Source organism: Protopterus annectens, chromosome 3.part0 (assembly GCF_019279795.1).
Source record: "Protopterus annectens isolate FY-2018-M chromosome 3.part0, PAN1.0, whole genome shotgun sequence".
In the NCBI taxonomy this organism is placed as follows: domain Eukaryota; kingdom Metazoa; phylum Chordata; order Ceratodontiformes; family Protopteridae; genus Protopterus; species Protopterus annectens.
In genome coordinates, this window is record NC_056731.1 from 937,370,827 (window position 1) to 937,391,132 (window position 20,306).

The following is a 20,306-nucleotide window of genomic DNA, read 5'->3' on the forward strand; positions in this document are numbered from 1 at the left end:
AACTAGATATTGGAGAAATTTCAATTGTGTTTTTACAGGAAAAATGGCATTAAGGGTTTGCACAGAGCACTGCCAAACACTTGAAGGGAAACAAATACGTAGACCCTGAACATTTAAGGATGAAGCATTTAAGCAGATATTCTGAAATTAGAAATAAATCAAGTAGTGCTTACTAAAAACAACAAATTAGCTTGTCTAGAATGATGAAAAGAGGAGAGTAGCATGAATGGCTGCTGCCTGGCTGCTACTTATTCTGGTCTCAGCACAGCTTCACTCTGTTGAGATACAATATTCCTTTGCTTCTTCTCTCACCTGAAGCAAATTGTTAGCACCAGTCCCAAGAAGAGAAGCAGGCCACAGCCTGTTTGGTGACCCACAGTCTTGTCCCAGATGACGCAAGGGTCTTTAGGCTTGTAGCCTTTTTCTAGTAGCTGCCTCGAATAGCAACCAAACCAGTCAGGCACGTTAAGCACAGACACGTTCTCCAACCAGAAAGAGTCCGGAATCAATGCACTCTGCTCCTACTCTCACCAGGATCAGAATATAAGCACCGATTCCAAGCTGTCACCTATAAAGCTGTTATTAGGCTTTCTGGTAATCAGCACTGTCCAGGAAATAATGTCACTGTACTCCTTCTCTCACCCGGAGAAAACAGAAGTACTAATCCCAAGATGACTACTGAGAGGCAGGACGTGAGCTCTCCAATAACTGGTGGTCTTGCAATAGATGCTTGAAGGTAAGATGAAGCAAATAAATGGTTTATCCTAAACACTGCAGTGTGAACTAAACAGTTGGATATGAAAGTGTGTAACTTGTCTAAAAGGTTAAGTTTTAGTGGAGAGCCACCATTTTTAAAAGAGCAAGATCGATTGAAACGGGTTGGGCATTTTTGTATTCTGACTGGTACTATGGAATACAGTTGGCTGGCCAGTGATTTAAGTAGTTGAAGGGGAGTGATTTCACAAAGTGATAATCTTGTGCTTACTCACATCAGCCAGTAAACATAAGGGGTAGACAACTAGAAAGACGGTGTTGTTTAAGAACACAACAGTAACAGGGTAGGAGGGTGGCAAAATTTTCTGTCTGACTCACGAGACAGAGCGTTGGTCTCTCCAAGTTTTGATATGCAGTTAAAAGCAGAATACAAGTAAAACACAGTGTAAAGAAAACAAATCACAGTATACAAAATAGAAAAAGTCAGTAAAGTAATACAAAATACAAGAAATAAAAAGCAAACTAATATTTCCCTCACAGCAAACTGTGGCCGAGGTTGGGTGAACCTTTCCAGAAAAGCTGTATGGAAGGTCCTGTTGTAACAGCAGTCAGACAGCTTTGACAATGTTGAGGTGTGAAGTCAAGTTCACTCCAGTATTCCTTAACAGAAAGTCATTCTTAAATGTCATGTGGGGGTAACTTGCTTTCACATACCTGAACTTTATATAAAACTTGGGCTCTACAACAGTAATCAGGTATACATGTCAACATTGATTTTAATGGTACCTGTAATCTAATTACATCCTTATAACAGGATGCTGATCATAAAGGTATGAAAAGGACCGAACCAGACATTCTGCATTCTAGACAGGATCCTGCATTTGTCATAAGTTTGTCATGTTTATGTTTCAATGTATAGACATTCTTGAGGATGTGATAAGCAGTTATACTGATGTCTTTGAAAGAACTTCTTCAGCACCACCCCACAAATTACATAGGAGTCAGAGTGTACTAGTTCTTTGACCCAAATACTGTCATTTCATTATTTTATGTGATGTTTGTCTGTTTTCCTCCTTAACTATGCCCCAGAGCTTTTAGTGGGTGTTTTCATCCTCTGTACCTAGATACTAAATGCGCCTTCATTAAACAAGTCAGAGTTAAAGGCATCACTAAAAATCATTAACTCAAGGCTGGCCCACAGCAGCAGCAGCAGCAGCAGTAGGTCTACCTGAAACATCAGCATCTTATTGATTGATAATCCAGCTCATAGAATGTCAGCCTGGTATTAAGATCAAGAGCCATAAGTGGAGAATAGTTTATCCCTGAGGGAGGATGACAGAGAAAAAACAGTACTTCTCTGACTTTTGTTAGAGGCCAGAAATACAATAGTTAAATGTAAGCGTGAAAGTGGAGAAAAATCCTGTAAACAGAGGTGCATAGATAATGACCCGAATCCAGCACAAGGCTATGTAAGTACTGACAAAAAGTATCACTAATGTTGGTCACCTGTAAGGAATGAGGCAGAATGATGATGATAGCAATATTTGAGCAGTGTATTACTATTGCAGAAAGAATATGTGGATTAAATATAAAAATATAGTTTTAGGGTGGAATACAGTTAGTTTCATGTAGGATGGAGTACAAAGCAACTACCTTTTTTCTTGGCACACTGTAGTGTATTTGCGTTTTACCTGACTTTGCAATTATTTCTTTGATCCAATATCCGCCATCATTATTTGTCTTCTTTTCTCAATGCCGAGTTTTAATATGTAGGATATACATACTAAAATGTATTTTGTATTTCTGTAGAACTTAATACTGCATTGTATTACAGTAACCTTTATTTTTTTACTACAGGTTGCTGGCCGACTTCATATTGAGGTGATGCGGGTCAGTGGAGCTGTTCCTGAGCGATTAGTGGGTGGGGATGATTCTTCTGAGAACTCCAGCGAAAGTGGGAGTTACGAAGTAATGGACAACAATGGAGATATTGTTCATATGGCTAAAAAGCTAACCTGCAGGGTAAGTAATACCCTAGAAGATGATGTCAGTTCTGCATTTTGCATTTCCTTCACATTAGCTGTGCTGGTTTTTGGGTCCAGCTTGAGGCTGTCTTTACAGCTGGGAACACTGGAGTTTAAGGAGTGGTGCCTTTACTGTTTGTATTTAGTTGACAATTTGATTACCAGATAACCAAATGAGCTTGGACTACTGACACCTTTAATTCACAACCTGGGTGCAGTCAGCTGTGTAGTACAGATTAAAAAATGTCTAAAGGCACATGAAGGAAGTATTTAAGAATCAGAGTATAGTTGAATAGCAAATAAATGTTTTAAATGTGGAATTACAGATAGAGATTATACATTGTTTACAAGTGTGACAATGTTAAATTAATCAACATCTCTGAAACAGGTGAACTTGGTTTCTTTTTTTAAGAATTCAAGATTTATATTTGAAGGTTTCCAGGGTTAGAGTGTTTTCAACGTCTTTGGTAGGTGATACAACAGAGCAGGCACTAATCTAGAAAAGGCTTTTTCATCTACAGCCTGTTTGAATTTTGGTCTAGCTAGTAAACATATGCCATCTTGACTGTTCGTGAGTGAATAAGTTTGTTGTCTGGGTGGGAGAGTTCTTTTCATGGTGAGTAATAGCTAAGCTGAAGTATTTTTGAAAATAAGGCTGTCGAGAAGCAGTGTAGCCCTACTTTGTGATACATAATCAGTTGAAATCCTCTAGAATGTAACAGTGATATCTTTGGTCAACAAGTAGTGCAAATCTGCATATTTAGTTAGTACAGATTGAAGTTTGAGTATTGTTGGCAGAGTTGAAACATAATGGCAGCCCATATTCCATTTTAGGAATGGGGACGTTTTTATCTGTGGCTGAAGGAGCCAATGGTAAATACGAGGTGAAAGATTAACAGATTTTGAGTTGTGAAAGTGTTTGGAGATGATGTCAGTATGAGTTGAAAAGGTAGCGATCTAGAGTTACCCCTCAGATATTTCTACTCTGAAGCATTTGGGATGACATTTCCTGTATTATCTTTAAATTAGTACGGGTGGTATGGTAGGGAGTTTTTTTTTGTTGAAAATATTATATTTGTTGTCTTTGTCAGTTAGGAATCCACTGTTATGAAGCCATTCACAAAATTCTGAGAAATAGGTCTGTAGGTTTGACTGAAGAGTATCACTTGTTTTGTTTCCATCAAGCAGAAAAATCTCATGTATATGCATTATGATATTAAGGAGTGACATTACTGATAAAAGGAGAGAACAGGAGAGGCCCCTAATACTGTATCTTCTGGGTCTTCAGTGGTAAGGGTCCCATTTTTGAGTGTGAATTGTTAGCATTAATTTGAATGTTTGTCCTTCATATAGGTTTGGAACCATACAACTGAATTGTCTCCAAAGTTTAACCTGCTGGGTGTGAGGAGAAGGAGGTTGTGGTTGACATTTTCAAAGGCCCTAGTCATTTCTGCGTAAACTCTGGCTGAAGCCGTGTCTACGTAAACTCTGGCTGAGATAAGCCCATCATTGACCAAGGCATAGATAGAATCAGTAGCTGAGACTTAAGCTGTCATGGAGTTAAAGGAATCTAAGTTGGTCACGGAGCAGCCTGTAGCTGATAGTATTTTTAAAATATTGCTTAGATAAGAGCTTTTTGAATATTTATGTGAGCAGGCAGAGATTAGAAATGGCTCTGTAGTCTGTGTTCAGCAGGTGAGGGAATATTTGTTAGCAGCATGAGTATGGAATGTTTAAAAGGCTGCTGGGACTATGATGATGTACATGAGGGGCAAACTGTAAAAGTTTATCAATGGTTGAGAAATTTTATTTTAAATCATTGCTTCCTATAGGAGTATATACTCATCATTATAGGAGAATTCCCAATGCTCCTGCCACGAATATACTCATATGTTTTCAAGGTCTAGTTTCTGAACTATAGGTACAGATATATACCTAAAACTAAGGTAGCAAGTCTACAACCTGGCATGGTTTGCTAAGCCTGCTTAGTCTAATGGGAGGCAGGGGATGTACAGAGCTAGTGTGTGTTTGTAAATATTTATAAAAAAGGACATGTTTTTCATGTTTGTATTAATGCAAATATGGAGTGTGATAATGTGCTGATGGTGGTACATGCAAATAGTTGGTGTTGGTAAAAAGTGATATTAAAACATGGTGAGTAATGTGAAGACGTTATGAGATGTTAAAACACCTATGACTCTTAGCAACTGCATTAATTGTATAAAAGCTGTGTAATCTACAGGTGAACAAATGATGGCCATGTTATACAAAACATTATGACAATGGTGGCACTGACATTTGCTGTCTAACATGCATTGTTTTACAGATTAGTATTCCTTTGACATACTGTGAATATACTATATGCATAGTTTGCATAGATTCTGCAATGTCATAAAAAGCAATATGCCTACCCTTCTTAGCATCATTGAAATGCTTTCAAACAGATGAATAATTGTCCTACAGATATAATGGATCTGTCTTTAACACTAATAATTTTTGGCAAATGAGATAGCAATTTTCTTTCATAAGTCTGCAATTTAAAATCAACACTTAGAAATTTGATACTGTCACTAGAGTGTTACCTGTTATCTCCTAAAGAACTTTCATATTTTACATTTTTTTATAACTGTCATTTATCCGATAATGCAAATCTTGTGAATTGTATTGGCAGTAGAAATTTTTTTAGAAAAGCTTTCAGGAAGCAAGTAGTTTTCTAGTTTAGAAGACTATAGGAAGCAATGAGATTAATTAGCTTTCTGCTGCTTGGGATTGAGTGAAGTAAACAGATGATTTCAGTGGAAGGATTTAGCCATTTTAGTTCACACCACAGAATTCTGATTACCATAGTACGCTGTCGTCACTAGGCTGGGTCGGTGATTTTTTACTGGCATTTGAGCTTTGAGTACCTGATTCAGTATTGTAATTTTTGTTAGGTTGCACCAGCACTGACTGAAGATTAGTAGCCAGCAAAGATGCATTCAGTAGTTTTTCTGTTTGGCGCAAAGGTATGGCTGCATGGAAGACAGTCACTCATTTGTAAAATTTATTTACTGTTACGAAAACTTTTCCTGTTTAAAAAAAAAAAAAAAATATATATATATATATATATATATATATATATATATATATATACACATACATACACACCCACCCACCCAAAGCATAGGAAAAACTGGCTGCAACAGACTAAAGGTTGACCATTATTCCGAGAGGATCACTAAGGTGAGTAACCCATGCTGTTTGACAAATGAAGATTAGCAGACTGTGTGCATTTGTTTGTTTATATATGTACAGAACCTGTGCTGAGAGCAAGAAAATGTTTAGTTTTTTATTAAACACATAAGCAGAGTAATCTCCAGTCTTTTTCTACCATAGGTTCATAGGTTCATACTAGGCTATCTGCCCAAGGGCATTTATAAGCCTAGCCCAGAGTTTTGTGGCTTTCGCCACCCCTTTAGTTTGGAGGATACTATGCCCATTATTTTGCTGTGCCTCTGTCAAGCAGTGACACTGAGATAATCCCTCGGGTATATCTGTGATCTCCCATCCATTGGTCAAGATTTCTCTTGAACAAAGCCAGCGAGGTGCTCTGCCTCACATGTACCGGGATTTTGTTCCACAGCATAGGGAGTCTCTGGGTGATGAATCTGTCCCTCCAGCACGTCCTATTAATAACCGTGTCAAGGTTTAAGTCTCCCACCCTTGTAGTTCTGAGGGATCTAGATTTTTTGAGGTGAAGCATGTTCATCAATTCTGGGTTGGACATGGCCTTGTATGTCAGGCACAGGTCACCTCTGAGCAGACGGTGGCGACTGAATAGAGCTGGAGTTCCTTCAGTCGGGCAGCATAGGACATATTTTGAGACCCTTTATCCTTTTGGTGAGGAACTTTTGGGGCCTTTCCAGTTGCTGCAGGTGTCGTGTCAGATACATTCCGAATGGGGCATTGTACTCAATCATTGGTCTGATGAGTGATGAGTACAGGGGAACAATGACTTCCCTTGATCTAGATGTGAATCCCTTCATGATCAGGTGGGCAATGTAGAAGGTCTTCCTAACTACTTTGGCAACGTGAGTGTCAAACGAAAGGTTACTGTCAACCTGGGTCCCCAGATCCCTGATAACCTCTTCTGTGCTTAGTGGATTGCCGCCTATATGGTAGCTAGGGGTAACCTTGTTTTTCCCGAAGGGTATGACTATGCATTTTTTGGCGTTTAACTTTAGGCCATGGCTCTGGCACCAGTTATCCATTTCTATAAGACCCTTCTGAAGGATATCTGTGTCAGATGTGTTCTCAACTATGGCGCCCAGTTTGCAGTCATCTGCAAATTTTGTCAGCCATAATTCTCCTGTGTTTGCTTGTACTTCTGAAAAGTAGATGCCGAACGGGAGTGGGCCCAGGACTGAACCCTGTGGGAGACACCACTTGTGACAGGCTTTGAGTCTGACATGACGCCAGCAACTCTGACCCTGTGGGTTCTGTCACTTAGCCAGTTTGCAACCCATCTTGTGACGTATGGGTTTACATTTAAGCTGATGAGTTTTTCAATGATACCTGAGTGGGGTATTGTGTCGAAAGCCTTTGCCAGGTCGAGGTAGGCTGTGTGGACTGCCTTTCCGTCATCAATGGCCTTGGTGACTGTTTCGAAAAAGTCAACCAAGTTTAAAAGGCATGATCTGCCTTTGACAAAGCCAAACTGGGTCGGATCCAAAGTCTGCAAGTCCCCTATGTCTTTATTTATGAGTTCCATTATGATCCTCTCCATAGCTTTGCAGATCAGGCTTGTCAAGCTAATGGGACGGTAATTTCCAGGGTCGGTGGAGGCACCGCCTTTGTGAAGTGGGACCACAGTTGCCATACACCACTCCTTAGGCACGTATCCTGAGGTGAGGCTAAGATTAAACAGCTGCCCTAACTGCGGGTTTAATTCCTCATTGAGTTCGTGGAGCACACAACCGGGGACACCATCTGGTCCCATGGATGCTGTGTTTTTTGCCTTGGAGAGAGCAGTTCTCACCTGAGCGTTAGAGATGTTTGGGAGGTTACAATCCTCTGGTATAGATATCTCACCTTTTGGGGGGGGGAGGGGGGAGAAGTTTGCACTGAACCTGTCAGCCAGTATGTTGGCAATGTCTGTAGGTTCAGTAATTTTTACATCATTTTGAACTAATTCTGAGCATATCTGGGAGTTTCCTCCCAGGTTTCTAACATAGCTAAAGAAGGCCTTATGATTGTCTTTTGAATTCTTAGCGACTTTTCTCTCAAAATTTGCCTTGGATGATTTTATGAGAGATCTTAGTTTTTTACTTATAATGATCAAAGGTGTTTCCCTTTTAAGGATTTTGCTCTATTTTGTAGTAGCTTCCTCCTTTTGTTGTAGAGCTTGTTTATGGCTGGGGTCCACCAGACTGGACGCTTGCCTTTGGTACAAAGAGTCTTTGTTTTGTTTGGGATTGCCTGATCCATGCAGTCCTGTAGGTGCTGGTAGAAGGCATTTGTAAGTGATTCAGCGGCTTGAGTAATGGTTTCTGCAGGCTCGGGGGCCTTAAAAGAGACCACACCAGTCTTTAGAAGTGTGAAGTCTGCTTTTGAGAAGTTCTTCACTGTGGTCTTTTTTTATCTCAGGTGGGGGCGGGATGTGGATTTCCAGTGAGATTAGTTTATGGTCTGATCTCACCAGTGAGGGGTATACTTCTGGTGTTGAACATTGTACTGTACTATTAGTAGATGCCACAGTTAGGCACTGTACTTAAATGTACATATTTTAATAAGGTAGACTGCAGTGTTTTTGTAATATTAGGTAGCTAGTCGAAGCTAATCAGTAACATAAGGTGCTGCTAAGCAACGGTATACCAATAAAGAATATATACCGAGATTTATACATAATTTCCTTTTAACTGCCTAGTTATCAGTACCAGTGATGATTACAAAAAGCCTGAAAAGTATAAAATATTTTACACATTAATAATCAGGTTGTATAGCATTGCAGTGGTGCTGCTGCTCTGAACCCATAAAGAAAGGGTACAGCAGGCTCTCCTTCAAATGAATCCGTTCACAAAAAGCTGATAAGTATGGCCACATGGCAAACTAATGTGGACATGAGAGGGCAGAGAAGTGTTTGAACTGTGACTTATACAGGTGGAAGGCCTACAGTCTTGCATTTGGTAAAAGGTAAATGTGATTGGTAATCTTATAGATTCAAATTAAAAATAAGACTTTTTTCTACTTTTTATTATGTGGACCAGAAACAGTGTTCTGGTTTTAAACTTGAATCATTTATGTGTAATTAGTAATTAATTGAACATAGTACTATACTTTACAGACCTAAATTTTGCACCAAAACAGGGGTCAAATACATCCTAAAATTTCTGTTTGGTATTGAAAGCTAAATGTAAGTTTGGTTTCCAGTAATGTCTGATTTGCCACACTTTATGTTGCTGTTGGATTACAGCCTCACGTTGCCAGGCAATGTCCTGTATCTGTATCATTGCCTATTATGCAGTTTGAATGCTGTCTGCCTACACAAATACTTTCTCACATCATCCCAGTGCTAACTAATCCACTGGACACACACTGAAACATTGTAGCGTGTAGCTGTTAGCTGTGGTTCTGCATGGTTTATTTAATTGTGAAAGAAATATGATTGGCATTGAACTATTGTTAATATTTGTTCATTCTGCAATTACCTGCATAATCCATTACAGGATATTAGGGAGCTTGAGCCTGCCTTGACCCTCAGTGGGCACTAGGCATAGAAGCTTATCCTGGACGGGGGAGGGGGGGTTAACCTCATTGCCCCTACAGGCAGATGTTCTTCGTGTTTCACTGTTGCAGTCATCACACTTGGGTTATCTGCCTGCAGGTAGCCCTCAGTCTGCCTGAATACTTGAGACTTAGTATTTCTGCGTCGGTTGCTGTCACTTCAGGACTGACGTCAGGTCGTCAGGGGTATAAAAACAGGCAGCCGATGCCATTACATCAGTCTTTCTTGCTGAGGAGTCTGAAGCAGAAGCAGTTAGCACGAGTGCCGGTCGGCTGTTACCTGAGTTTTTGTTTCCAATTTGAATCGTCCTGAAGTCTTCTAAAGCTAAATACCCCATTGGTGATCCTTTTTTCTTGCTCTAACCGATATCAGAAAAAGTTAATTGTCTTGCCTGTGGAAAGCAAATACTACACCGAGATTTCCATTCTTACTGTGTCACCTGTTTAGGTCCAGACCACAATGTTCCTCACTGTCGGTTTTGTGCTTTGTTCAACGCCCGAACTATTTGTCGTCGGGCCCTTATTGTCGCTAAATACTTTCTCAGTCTCCGTATTCCGAAATGGCTTTGGTAAGCCATCCGACTACTGAACTTTCGAAAAAAAAGTAAGGATAAAGACAGACCGCACAGGTCCAAAACTGCCGATGACACTTCCGTTAAGCTAGTTAACAGTTCGCTGGTACTCAGTGAGGCGCTTTCACAGCCCCTGATGCCCACATCGATGGATTCGCAGGCCACTACCAAGATGAGTTTGGTATGCCATAAGACACTTCTTTGACTATGGAACCTGCGGATGTCTCTACCTTGGATGGGTCCGGAGCCGCTATGCAGGCACCGGCTTCTGAGGAAGTTCTTCACATTACCGATATTCAACACAAACCGACGACTTCTTTCACATCTTAAGTTCTGTCTAAAACTACCAAGTTTCTAAGGCCAAGAGTACGAGCTATGCCTAAAAAACAGACAACTCAAACTCAAGCAACTGCTTCTTTGCCACAACATCAAATGCTTAAAATGGCAGAAGACCTGATTATGCTGATTAGGGAAAGCCAGCCTTCCCCTGCTAAGATAAAAAGTGACCTATCCCCAGCAGCTTTAACTGACCCAAGAGTGCGAAGTCTCAGGTTTCCGAATATGAAGACATGCCTTTATCTGCTTATGAGGATTCAGATCCAGAGGAATCCATTCCCTCTGCTTCCCCTCCAGAGGATTTTTCTTTTGGTGAAACCATACATACTTTAAGAGAGCATTTCCACTGGGAATGCCAGAATTGTTCTCAGTCCAAAAAGAGACACGGAGAATTTTTAGATTTGCCACAACATAGACCTTTAGCAATCCCTCCAGTTCTGGATGTTGTGGATGATGTCTTTATGGAATCCAGTCCAACTCCTGATACGTTACCCCCTGCTCCAAGGAAACCAAAGAGTTACTACACAGTCCCTGACTCTCTCAAATTTCTTTTCAGAAATCCTACTGCTGACCCAGAGGTCATTTCCCAGGGGCCTAAAGGTATAAAAGCAACTACAGCTAAGAATCCCATCCCTTCGGACAGGGATTCCCGAGCCTTAGACAGAATGGTTAAAAAAGTATACACCTCTGCAACTCTTGCCATTTGGGCATTGAATTGCCAGTTTCACATGCTGAAATACCAGCAACATATGGAACTTATTAAGCAAAAATTATCTACCTTTACAGACTGTGTAGAAAATAATTACAAGAGCTTATGTATTCTGCAAGCCATGTCAGCAAGCATACCTTGCAATGTGGCTTTGACGCCCTAGAAGCTTCTTGCAGGGCAGCAGTCATTGGTTCTGTACTGAGAAGACATGCTTGGCTTAAGGAGCAGACCTTGCCAGACCATGTCAAATCAAAATTACTAGATGCTCCTTTGAACAAGGATAATCTGTCTGGCACCAAAGCAGAAGAGGTTCTAAAAAAGATGGAAGAAAAAGCAAAGTCTATGCAGACAGTCAAAGAATTTTTGCAAGTGGGGCCTCCAAGATTCAGTAGGCATTGCCCCTCGAAACATTGGTCCTTTCCAGCCCCCTCAAGGCTATCTCAAACTAGACCAAGGGGAAAAAGACCCCCTACATTACAGTCTTAGGGTATGCAGAGATCTAAGCAATAGAGTGGCTCCACGTCTAAAACAGGGAGTGCTAAGCCATCCCCTTACGGAAAGAATTCACAATGACTTCTCAACTCCACTGCTCACATCTGCCCAATTGCTCGTGCCCCTAGGAAGAAAACTTGCCCATCATGCAAAAAACTGGACCTCCATCAACAAAGACCGATGGGTCCTCAACATTGTATCCCAGGGGGAAGAGGCGCAAAACCAAGTTCAATCCTTGCTCTCCATAAGGGCAATTCAACCTGTTCCTACAGAGCAGATAGGACAAGGGTTTTATTCCAGACTCTTTCTGGTACCCAGAAAAGAGGGTACTTGGCGCCCAATCCTAGATATTTCCATTCTAAACACCTTCCTGGTGGTACCAAAATTTATAATGCTCACCCTTCAGCAGCTTTTTCCTATGCTGTCCAAAGATGCCTGGTTAGCCACCCTAGACCTAAAAGAAGCCTATCTGCACATCCCTATCAGGGACTCATGCAGGAAATACCTGCATTTCAGGGCAGGATATATGCATTATCAGTTCTCTGCACTTCCCTTTGGCTTATCCACTGCTCCCAGAATCTTCACAAAATGCCTGGCTCCAGCCATTGCCTATTGGAAACAGAGAAAGATTCAAATTTACCCGTACTTGGATGATTGCCTGATTCAGGCAGACAGGAAAAGCTATTGCAGCACCTGACATTTGTAAAGAACCTTCTAACCTCCCTGGGGTACACTATCAACAAAAATAAATCACAACTAGTCCTCGGTCAAAAGATTGTATTCCCGGGAACAAGCTTGGACACAGCATCCCAGATGGTATTCCTTACTCCAGAAAAGCAAGCCTATTTGACAGGCTACTTCACGCAAATGGCCACCAGAACTCAGCTATCCACAAGGAAAATCCTGCAGGCCCTAGGGTTCATGGCCTCTTGCATTCTATTAATTCCATATGAGGAAACTTCACTGGTACTTAAAAAGTCTTTGGTGCCAACATTCTCAGGACCTGGAAACCGTCATACCTATCATACCGTGTCTAAGGAAAGAGTTTCTTTGGTGGGCAACAGCATACAACCACAACAAGGGACTTCGCTTTACTCAACCCCATGCCGCCCAGACACTAACCACAGATGCACCAGACTATGCCTGGAAGGCACATCTGGATGACAAGTGCATTCAGGGCCACTGGAGCCCAAGTCAAATTCATCTGCACATCAACCAAAAAGAGATGCTAGCTATTCAGCACGCTCTGACAGCTTTCAGATCCCTACTCTCACTAGGACCCCTGCTAATAAAAGCAGACACCACCACAGTTATGTGGTACATCAACAAGCAGGCGGGAACCCACTGTGCAGGCTAGCCATGGCCTTGTGGAACACTGCCTTGGACATGCAGATTCATCTGCAAGCTCAACTCCTGCCAGGCACACACATGTCTCTGACAGACGACTTAAGCAGAAATCTCCTGGACCCACACGAGTGGCAATTAAACCACAGCACCTTCAGCCTTCTAACCCAGAAATGGAGGACCTGAGAGGTAGACCATTTTGCCTTTCCCTACAATCACCAACTCAACAAATTCTGCACCAGGACACCTAACAGCAGGGCCTGGAAAGTGGATGCCCTATCCTTCCAGCGGGCAAACTCTCAGTCTATGCATTTCCCCCTCTGCCTCTTCTCACAAGAATTTTACTCAAAATAAGACAGGACAGACCAAGGGCAAACCTGATTGCACCAGACTGGCCACGCCAGCAATGGTACCCACTACTGCGCAGCCTGTCACTAGTGCCACCCTGGCACCTACCCCAGATCCCAACCCTCCTCACCCAGCAGGAGGGACAGATCTTGCCTCCGCAACTGCAAACCCTGAATCTTGCAGCCTGGCTTATTCCTTGAATTCTCCCCCAGAGACCAGCCTAAGCAAACAGGTGCTAGATGTCATTCTTGAAGCCAGAAGACCCAGTACAAGGAAATCCTATGCTGATAAGTGGAACATGTATTCTTCCTGGATTCAGTCTAAAGGAGAGGACACAGCACTGCCCTCCTTATCTCTAATCCTGGATTACTTAGTATATCTACTCCACAGAGGCCTATCTTTCTCCTTCGTTAAGATCCATGCCTCTGCCATCTTGGCTCATTACAACACTGAGCCACCTCTCTTCTCTCACCCTGACATCAAACAATTCCTGAGAGGGGAAAACAACTTAAGGCCACCAAGGAGAGCACCCACCCCTGCTTGGGATCTTAACTTTGTACTGGAAAGGCTCATGCTACCCCCTGTTGAGCCTGCAGCATCAGCAGAGTTAAAATTCCTCTCTTGGAAAACAGCCTTGCTTTTGGCCATCACGTCAGCTAGGAGAGTGTCTGAGCTACAAGCACTTATGGCTGTGGAACCCTTCATTATTTTTCATGCTGACAGGGTCTCTCTCAGGACTAACCCTCCCTTTATGCCTAAAGTGGTGTCCAGTGTGGCTCTCAACCAATCTATCCATTTGCCAACCTTCTTCCCTAATCCTCAAAATAAAGGGGAAAGGATCCTGCACCCCTTGGACTTACACAGACAGCTCAGATTCTACCTTGATAGGACTAAGCCCTTCAGGAAATCTGACCCGTTACTAGTCAGTTTAGCACCAGGGGCAGAGGGCAAGTCCATTTCAAAACAAACAATTTCCAAATGGATAGGACACTGCATCCATTTCTGCTACAAACACCATGGGAAACAAACCCCTCAGGGGGTCAGAACACATTCCACTAGTGCAAATTCTACCTCTACAGCATTCATCAGGGTAGTCCTTACCAGGGATATTCTGGAAGCTGCTACCTGGAGTTCTGTACACACCTTCACTAAACATTACCACCTGCCTATCTGTTCCAAATCCAGGGTGGATTTTGCAACAGCAGTCCTGCAGGGCATACTAGCCAGCCCCAACTCTTCTCGACTCCCTCCACTCTTTCTTCAGCCTTGGGAATCAACCCGTGTGTGATGACTGCAACAGTGAAATACTGAGAACATAGTACAGTTGTGTACACTTACCATAAATGTAGATGTTCGAGTGTATTCCCTGTCACAGTCCTGGTTTCCCACCCTTCAGCCCCCTTGTCTCTCTCTCTCCTTTCTGTCTATTACTCATTCCTTACAGGGCTATTGGTATTTACTTTTTACTGGTGGTGGTTTTTCCCACCATAACTTAGCTCCCTCTTTGGGGGCTCTTGACAATTTGGTGCAAGAAAAACTGATGTAATGGCGTCGGCTGCCTGTTTTTATACCCCTGATGACCTGATGTCAGTCCTGAAGTGACAGCAACCAATGCAGAAATACTAAGTCTCTGGTATTCGGGCCGACTGAGGGCTACCTGCAGGCAGATAACCCAAATGTGATGACTGCAACAGTGAATACACTCGAACATCTACATTTATGGTAAGTGTACACAACTGTACTTTTAGAGGCATAGCAATTACCCTACAGCTCATATTTGGAATGCGAGAGGACATGGCAAAAACCCACTTGGACATAGAGGGGACAGACAAACTTGGCACAGAAGGCATGCCAACCAAGAACTGAACTTGAGAACCTAGTTCTTCAAGATGGCGACAGTAACTGCTGTGCCACTGTGCTACCCATCCAAATACAAATCAGATAAGAGTGCTCTGTAGGTAGTATCTACTATGAAAGTTCACAGCATTTATCTGTAGAGATATCCATTAAAACACCAGTGCTTTTCTGCTTGTACGTATTTGTGACAGGCCGTGGCTCAACAGTTAGTACACTTTTCTTTGATGCTGAAAGATCAGAATTTTGGGGATTTAATTTCCACACCAGGTGCTTGGATTCATTTTCCAGTACTGACAGTGCAGTGCAGGATAATGGGTGTACTGCACTTCTGAGTGTGCTGATCCTCAGATGAAATGTTAAATTGAGGTCCTGTCTTCCCCAATTGGTAGTAGCTCAGGTGGATGTATAACAAGAGTTGGGGATTTTCCATTGCCCTTATCATTTCCTCTAGTCAATGTGGATGTAGCATTGGATCTTCCTTGAAAATGGGAATTGGACCTGAATGGATTAACCCACTCAAAACATGTAGAAAGTACACTGAAATTCCTTAATCTTTAATGTTGCTGTATATCTTTGCCAAGGCCATTAAAGGCATTTTCTACTTTTGCACCTGCTAACTGTGATTGCTGCAGAGACGTTTGATTAGTGGTTTATAGTGCCCAACCTTAACATTAGATTTTCAAGGGAATTTCAGGAACAGATTTGCTCCTCCCTTTGCCTTCTGTGGAGTTCAAATTTTATTTTTTGAGAGTTCTGTTTTCCTTATCAGTTGCAGTTTTTTATTAACTTCTGTTGTCTTCTGGTGAAAAGTAGCAAATATGATTGTGAATCAGAACATCATTCTCTTGTCTGTCTCTCTCTCTCTTTCTGATATACTAGTGTGAAGATTCCCCATTGAGATTCCCTTAAGGCCTGCTGATGGAGTACCATTGTTTTCTGTCAGGGATAAAATGATTGCAGGCAACCTAGAAATTAGCCAAAGTGCAAGTTACCAAACCCTGCTTGCCTTATTTTCATAATACTGAAAATAACCACTGATAAACAGGCCTACCCTGATGTATTGTGACCCCTGATTCGGTTTTAGTTAGTTGCTCCATCATAGTCTCTTGGCCTTAGCTGACTGACAGATTTGCTGAGGAGAATTCTGGTGAATCACTTACTTAGTTTACTTTCTGCCAGCTATACTAAACCTGTAGTAGTCTGCTGTTGTAGGTGCCATTAGACTTGTTGTGCAAATCATCCCCAAAGTTTGTTTGTGCTAGGTATTTCTGGTGACTGTCTTAGTACAGCTGTTTAAAATGAAATAGGGGTATTCTTTATCTTCATGTTGGTGAAAAAGAATGCAAGAAACTTCTTAATGGGCCTCTTGAGTCTCCTCACATCCTAACACTTCTTGGCAAAGAATATTCTATTTTTCCAAGATGAATAAACTGTTTAGAAAAATCAGGCAACTTAGGCTTAGAAAAAGGCAGACTTCTCCCACATTTCACTAGCTGCTGATTTTGAAGAGCTTCTGATTCCAGTTGTTCTGGTTGCTGCTCAGTTCTGAAGTACCAAACAAATATATACGTACTGGAGCCCTCCACTAAAGGTTTACTGCTCAAAATGAATCAAATGTAAGGCAAATGAAGATCGGTCCAACCACCAGGCTGAAAAAAAACCTTTTAACTTTTAATAAAACACAGTTAAAATCACAGAGGTATGAGCGCTTTCAGAACTAGGCCCTTCTTCAGATAAAAACACATTTCAAACAGATCATATTTAAACAAGCAGTAGCCAATCATAACCTTAGTATTGCATTCTCCTCCTTTTTAAGGCAGGTTTCAAAGGAAGGACATCATTTAAACCAGGAGGTTTCTGAGCGGTTAACTCTGTATTCCATTTCATCTCAATATGTTCAGTGTGATTCACCAAATCACACCCTAGTGTTAACATTTACAACCTGGAAAACCATGAACTTAAAACTATGTCCAGCATTCTGCCTAATATGCTGAAAAAGTGCATTTTGTTCATTCTGTAATCTGATAGCCGAAAAATGCTTCAAAATCCTGTGTTTTAACATGCAGTTTGTTTTCCCAACATAAAATGAAGTACAATATTGGCATAAGGCTAAATAAATCACATTTTGTGTTTTGCAGTCTGCATACCTAATCAAACAATATTTTTTACTAGTTTTAGGATGTACAAATAAATTTTGTTCCATGATAAATGCATAGGCTTTGCACTGTCTGCACTGAAAAGTCCATTTTTGTTGACATACTTTTATGCATGCTCTTATGTTCCTGATTAAACAACTCCAAGTTTTTATTTCTTCTAAAACCAAATGAAGGGTTCATACCTGCTATATTAGCAAGCTTAACATCAGTGTGCAAGATTTTCCAGTTACTTCTAATGATGTCACATACATCCTGTATTTCACTACTGTATGTCAACATCAACTTTACCTTATCACCTCTATTAGAAGCACATTCTAACGGTGTATCAGCTTCTGAGGACTTTACTGTGGAGAACCATGGCTTAGCTTTACCCCTTCAATTAAACTTACAATCATTTATGATAGCTTCTGTTTTCGTTTTTTTATACCCTCTTTTATTCAAATTAGCCCCTAACTCTGCAATTTCATTTTCAAAACATATCAACATTGCAGAGGTGGAAGATCCTGTTCCTTGATTATGCTTTCAAAGGTATGCCTTGGGTGCATGCAATCATAGGCCAAAATACTTTTCTTCCAACAGTTTTTTCTATACAATGTTGTTTGTCTTTTCGGCTTTTCCTGGTTAGGGGTCGCCACAGCGGAACTCTGGTCCGCTAATGATTGGCAGTAGATTTTTATGGTGCCGAGTTGCCAGCCCGACGCCCAACCTTCAGCGAAGGCATGCCCATTTACGCATGTCTTTCGGAGGCCACTCGACCGCGGGGAGGACATGCAGACTCCACACAGAAGGCACTCCATGCCGATAATCGAACAGGAGAACCTCTTGCTGTGAGGCAACAACTCTACTGCTGTACCACCGAGGCTTTTGTAATAAAATTTTCATAGTCAGTCAAGGTATCATTCCATAGGAAAAGTGTCATCCACGAATCTGACATAGAGTTCAAGAAATGGAAAACAAGGTGACTGTTTTAATATTGTTTACAATATTTCTGATTATGTACTTTCTGAGGAATCAATTTAAACAAAGGACTAACGTTTATTCCAAGTGTAGGCTCTATGTACAATGAGGTTGCAATAGATTTGATGTTGTTTGGGAGAAATGTTTCTCTAAGATAAATGTTTGGCAGTAAATACAAATAGGCAGCAGTCTTCATTAAGGCAACCAAGTATTTTTGTACCCACTATGAACCCCACTGTTTGTACATTTCTGAAAGTATGTGAAGATGAACTCAAACATTTTATGAATACCAAACAAAGAAATAAGTACGATAACTTAACATCTTTACAAAGGAATGCTTTAAATTCTTTGATTCATGACAGTAGAATAACAATCAGACCCGCCGACAAAGGCGGAGCTGTGGTGGTGATGAATCAGGAGTTTTATAAAGAGAAGATTTTAACTCTTCTACAGGATACATCCACCTTTATGCAGGTTTCTCTTTTGAATGTGAAGATGACAGTCAACACAGTAAGGAATAAACTAATGCTACTGATACAGGAAGGTTTACTAAAATTCTTTCTGGTTGAACATCCTGTTACTCCTATTTTTAAAGCTGCACAAGGACTTAAAAAAAAAGAAAACCCCAATGAGACTGCTAGTCTCAGGGAGAGGTTGGTTAACTGAGCATTTATCTGTATGGGTAGAGTGCACTTTAAAGTAGGTACTTGAAATTTTCCCTAGAATATTGAAAGACACTGGCCATTTTTAACTGGTCTGCATGAATGTTTAACTACACAAGAGAAGCGAGACTATATACTAGTAACATTGGATGTTGAGGATTTGTTTACCATGATAAGTAATGCATATGGCATATCAGCCATTGAACATATTTTGATTAATAGGGTACATTTTGAGGCTAACAAGAGGAAACTGGTTTATGAGGTATTGTCACTTATTTTGGAAAACAACTTTTTTCTATGCTATGGAAATTGCTATACACAGAAGCAGGGGATTGCGATGAGCACTCCATGTGCCAATTCATATGCAAACCTTATGCTTTTCTTTTGGGAGGAAATTGTCATTTTTGATAAGATGCATGCATGGAAGGAACAATTATGTCATGTTAGATTCATGGATGACATTTTTTCCTATGGAAGGGTACCTTGAGTGACTTAGAAAATGTTATTACATACATAGAATCCAGTGCAAATTTTTTGAGATTCACTATGAATAGCTCAACAGAAAGTATAGACTTTCTGGATGTGCGTCTAACTAGAGAAACCAAGGGTATTTATAATTCATCATTGTATAGAAAAAGCTCTTGGAAGAACAGTATTTTGGCCTATGATAGCATGCACCCAAGGCATACCTTTGATAATATAATCAAGGGCCAGGTGAACAGGATCTCCCGTCTCTGCAATGTTGATATGTTTTGAAAATGAAATTGCAGAGTTGGGGGCCAATGTGAATAAAAGAGGGTATAAAAAAAACTAAAACAGAAGCTATCATAAATAATTGTAAGTTTAACTGAAGGGGTAAAGTTTAAGCCATGGTTCTCCACAGAAAAGTCCTCAGAAGCTGATGCACTGTTAGAATATGGTTCTAACAGAGGTGGTAATGTAAGGTTGATGTTGATATAAGTAATGATATACAGTTTGTATGTGACATCATTAGATGTAACTGGAAAATCTTGCACACTGATGTTAAGATTGCTAATATAGTGGGTAGGAGCCCTTCATTTGGTTTTAGAAGAAGTAAAAACTTGAAGGATTTGTTTAATCAGGAACATAAGAGCATGCATAAAAGTATAAGTCAATGAAAAGGGACTTTTCAGTGCAGACAGTGCAAAGCCTGTGCATTTATCATGGAAGAAAATGTATTTGTACATCCTAAAACTAGTAAAATATATTATTTGAATAGGTATGCAGACTGCAAGACACAAAATGTGATTTATTTAGCCTTATGCCAATGTTGTACTTCATTTTATGTTGGGAAAACAAACTGCATGTTAAAACAAAGGATGTTATGTAGTCCAATCTTGCCTACATTCTTA

General features: G+C 40.8%; 1 protein-coding gene across 1 annotated transcript in view; it reads left to right on the plus strand.

Moving 5' to 3' along the window:
• Nucleotides 1-20,306, plus strand: part of KIF13A (kinesin family member 13A) — a 2,301,375-nt gene that overhangs the window by 784,575 nt on the left and 1,496,494 nt on the right. Inside the window, exon 11 of the mRNA XM_044065730.1 lies at nucleotides 2,572-2,736. Coding sequence (XP_043921665.1) covers nucleotides 2,572-2,736 — 165 coding nt within the window. The remainder of the gene's footprint in view (nucleotides 1-2,571; nucleotides 2,737-20,306) is intronic.